We start from the raw sequence: 4763 nt of genomic DNA on the forward strand, positions 1-4763 counted from the left end.
TTGCTATCTGTTTGTTTCAACTAAATGATCTTTTCTGAAAAAGGAGGGTGCAATTTTCTTTAGTTACCAAAACAGCAATTATGTGTTTGGGACACAGAATTTAAAATTTAATGAAGTGAACAGATTTAGTGATAGATTCACCCCCCTCCTTCCCGGCAATGACAAAAAAGAAGTATACCAGTAATAAGATGCAATTTCCTTTTATTCCAAATTTAATTTTTTCGTAAAATACGTTTAAGGTAAGATTTTCCATATCAGCTCCAAAGTAATCGCTAAGCATCGGTGACTTCCGGCAGCAGCACGCAAGAGACTAAATAAAAACAACACCACAAAAAAAAGGCTAATTTGAAAGTTAAAACTCGTTAACTTCCCCTTTTAATATTTTTTTACAATTGATTCCAAGTAAAACAAAACTGCAATTTCAGTTGACGCAAGAAAATAGGTACCGAACAATACGAAAATAGACCCGTAATGCACGTGCCTTAAAAAGATAAATCTCTAAACTTAATATTATGCACGCGAGAAACTACAAAATAATAATAATAAATTTTTAAAAAAAACATCACGATACACGTCTTATTTGAAAGGTGAAATTTTTTAACTGCGCATGCATTATGGGCCTATTTCCAAACGATATGGAAATAGCCCCGTAATGCGCCATAAAAAGATAAATCTCCCAACATTTATAAAAAACACGCGAGAAATTAACGAAAAATAATAATAATAAATAAAAAGATCACAAAAAAAGGCAGTTAAGAAAGATAAAATTAGTAAATTTCCTAAACGTTTTTTTACAATTTATTCCAATTAAAACAAAACACCAATTTTATTTAGCGACTTCAGTTAGCGCGAGCAAACAGAAACCGAACGGTACGGAAAGAATTAATGTAACATACACGCTGAAAGAAAACCCGGTAAGATATTTAAAGATATTACGGAAAGAAACCTATTTCAGAAATCAGGATNTCGGACTCTGTTCTGTACATTCTCGCAATGATTAAACCGGTGTTTCACTACATCGGAGAGAGCAACATCGATTTAGCGTTTGCTGTCATGAATAAATCGATTTAGTAGAGTCGAAATGCTCACTCCGGAATTTTGTTGAAGATGAAATGGATAAATCGGTATTACGATGTTGGAGTTAAATCGATATATTGTCTTACATCGGTATAAAGCCCAGTCCTACCGGCCACCCAGTTAAAAAACAGTGTTCTTGTCACCTTTAATTAGTAACATACATCTTTGTTATTATTAAATGTACATTGCAGAAAGATATTAATGCTAGAGAGTTTTGTCGTTTGCAGAAAGTCGGAAAACATTCTGCCACTGGGATTACAACAATTAAGAGTTTGTCACTCACCTCCACAATACGACTCATGGGATGGCTAAGCAAAACCTTTAAAGCCTGAAGAGCACCCGCATTGATCGCTGTTTGAGTTTGCTCATCATCTACGGATATAATGTGTCCAACTGCATTGAGTGCTGGTGAGATAATAGAATATTCCCTCATCTCTAGAAGTTCACAGAGGCGTGGAAGAACATTAGCATTGATAACTTCCTGAAGCTCCATGTTGCTGCCTTCAGTCAGGCATGATATAGCGTCGAGAGAGTCTGCGAGCACTTCTTGATCTAAATAAATATAATACATACAAAAGTAAATAAGAGATATAATAGCACTACTAGAGTTTGTCAACATTAAAATATTAGATTATACATAGCTGCCAACTTGTTAAAATCAAGAATAGGAACACAAAGCATAATAAGCGTATTAAAGTTGACACAAATTGAAAATCCCTGAAAATTTTATGAGCCAAGTTCATACTAAGATATCAGTTTATGAACCACACATGTTTCATACCTAACAAAATTACTGATGAAGAATCTTACCTTTGAAGTAACTAACTAAAAAGAAAAAAAACTAACCTCTTACAAAAGTCAAGATAATGGATTTTAAAATCAAAAGAATATGAATTGGGATAATTGATTTTAAACTAGAATCCGACGTCTGTGCGGAAAGCCATTTTCCCGTTAATATTCGTGATCCATTTTCAATTTTTGCAATCTTACAAGAGTCTAGCGCCTAGGAATAGATAAAGAAAATGTTTCTCAAGAATGGATGTCATTAAAATTTAAAATACATATCATCGTTAGGGCTGCAGGTTTGTCGCGGCGCGAATTTCCGCGAAATTGTCATCTTTTTCCATAAAATCCGTGAATTTCTCAATATGTCTTGACTTGCGCGAAAATTGCTTAAAATGTGATTTTTTTTAATATTTTTTATTTATTATTTTTATTAAACAGAATTTTTTATTTTCCTGAACCTTAAATTGAACATGTAAAATTGATTAGATATTTTGGGGAGTGAATCAATAGCAAAATGACATGAAAATAGTTCAGAGATAATCACAATCTTGTCAACTAAGGTGGTCTTCCTACACTTAGGGAGGGTAATTACCTTCCTGAAGTCAGTAAGAGTACAAAAGAAATTGGAATCACAAAAGGAAAACGTTATAAATCAAATCTTCGACAGAAATTTTTTTATACATGCTATTGCACTGGGCAATGAAATTTCTACTGCCTTTCTACGTATCCAGTTAATTTTTCCTAAGTGGCTTCTTGTGATTTCTTAAATATGGATCAGTTTCTTAGATGAAGGGGGGTGGGACTAGTAGTTAATAGGGACTTGTAAGTAGTAGTTTGAAAGTAGAATGTTTGAGTTTTCACAGCAATTACTTCTTACAAAGCAACAGTCAAGGAATTGCGCGTTGGTGAAGGTAAATTGATCGAGTTTTGGAAATCAGAGACCGGAACGCTCCAAAATTTTCAATTCGAAGTTTGTCAGTGCCTAAAAACAGCGTTGACGCTGAAAGATCGTTTTCTAAGTATAAAAATGTATTAAGTGATGAAAGACTAAGGATAAATGAGAATAACCTGACAATGTACAATACTTTGTACCAAAATTCTGTTCATTTAAATAAAAATATTAATATTGCTTGAAATTAAAGAAATACTTTTGTTAGGTATTTTTAAGCTTTCTTTATTATTTGCGCAACTTCTGTCTTTTGCATCATTTATATAATAAATTTATTTATGTTTAGAATTTGTGTAATTTTCAAAATTTCCCGCGATTTTTCCGCGAATTTGAGGTCTTTTTTTCCCGCTACAAACTTGCAGCCCTAATCATCGTTAAACAGAAAACTTCAGCCCTCCAAGCCCAGGCCATTTATAAAGACCTAATGCAGGAAAATGATCCACAACTCAGCAACATACTACGCATGGTGGAATTTATGTTTTCTCTGCCTGGGAGTACTGCAGCAGTTGAAAGGGGCTTTTCAGCAATGAACTTGTCAACAAATATAAAAAAATATATAATGTAAGTACTGTCTATACTGATAAAATTACATTAATTAACAGGGCTTCTGATAGGTACGACCAGGTAATTTTTGCTAATCTGGCTAGTTTTTTTAAAAACATGTTCAGATTGTGATGGAGTAGAGTGGTAGCGTTGAAGACGAAGAAAAAATGAAGCACGTGCACCTACGCTTTAGGAAGATGGTAGTACAATAAGGGGGAATGGGATTCACACACAGAGAAAAACGAAACTTCCGCACTCGCGGAAAAATCAGGTAATTTTGAGTTTGGGATTCAATTGAGGTAAAATTCGGGAGTTTTTTTAATCAATTCCGGAGGGCGGGAGGAACACAAAATTCGGGAGATTCCCGCAAAATGCGGGACAGTTGGCACGTCTGCAATTAAAATTTTATTTATAATTAAGAAATCAATTGGTATTAAAATCTTACCACTATGATTTATCAGTTCAGCAAGAGTTGGCAGGACCATTTTAATAACCTCAAATGGAAGAGGCGGATTTTCACTAGAGCAAAGTTGAGACAAAATTCCTGTAATATTGCGTCGCAACAGTGGCTAAAATAGTAAGAAAATATAAATTCGTCACATTTTTGTTAATGCTGTATAAAAAAAGCTCTTATTTCAATCAAAAGTATACTTACTGAAATGTCGGGTGTCAGTAGTGCTTGGAGTGGAGGTATAATGTTATTCTTAATAACCAAGTCTCTTAAATAAACATCATCACCTTAAAATATTAAGATTAATTAAATCAACTAACGTTCTAAGGCTTATTTCAAATCTTAAAAAAAAAAAAAAAAAAAATTTATAATAGAAAAGAAAATTCCGTAGTTTTTTCTTTTTTCTAATGGCTGAATTTACTTTCGTTTTGACAGAGGAGAAAAACAAAAGGGCTAACATTTGCCATTTTATTAAAAAAATTATGATAAAATTTTCTTAAAATAAAATTTTATAAAATATAGACACTTTAAAAATAATTCTTCAGACTATCTAAAGAAACACTTAGCCAAGTATACAGTGGCGTATCTAGGGTATGGCAGGCATGGCGAGAGCCATGGGCGCATTATTTGAAAAAGGCGCAAAATTAACCAACATCAACGTCTTTCTTTTTTTCAATTTTTCAAAATATTGTGATATTTTGCTTGTTTTAAAAAAATAAATTTAACATGCATACAAATTTTAAAAACAATAATACAAATTTCAGAAAAATAAATAAAACATTGAAAAGAATCATTTAGAAAACTCTCCAGAATGCAGAATAAAAACTTCTTATGATCCGATCCTCAGATAAATCTTTCTTTTTCCTGTACCACAAGGAAAAAGACAAGATAAACATCTCTTCATATCACATTACTAGGTTGTAAAAAACCAATTATCTGGGAATGAATAGAACACCT

The 4763-nt window shown here is 32.8% G+C and overlaps 1 protein-coding gene across 1 annotated transcript; it reads right to left on the reverse strand.

Moving 5' to 3' along the window:
• Positions 1–1360: 1360 nt before the first annotated feature.
• Positions 1361–4093, reverse strand: LOC122273496 (importin subunit alpha-1; the record flags this gene model as incomplete). Its single annotated transcript, XM_043057553.2, is given in 3 exon segments — positions 1361–1629; positions 3801–3924; positions 4011–4093. Coding segments are annotated over 2 exon segments (309 nt in total), but the record flags the coding sequence as incomplete, so codon positions are not given.
• Positions 4094–4763: the final 670 nt, after the last annotated feature.

The sequence above is a fragment of the Parasteatoda tepidariorum genome, unplaced genomic scaffold (genome assembly GCF_043381705.1).
Source record: "Parasteatoda tepidariorum isolate YZ-2023 unplaced genomic scaffold, CAS_Ptep_4.0 HiC_scaffold_4938, whole genome shotgun sequence".
Lineage (NCBI taxonomy): Eukaryota > Metazoa > Arthropoda > Arachnida > Araneae > Theridiidae > Parasteatoda > Parasteatoda tepidariorum.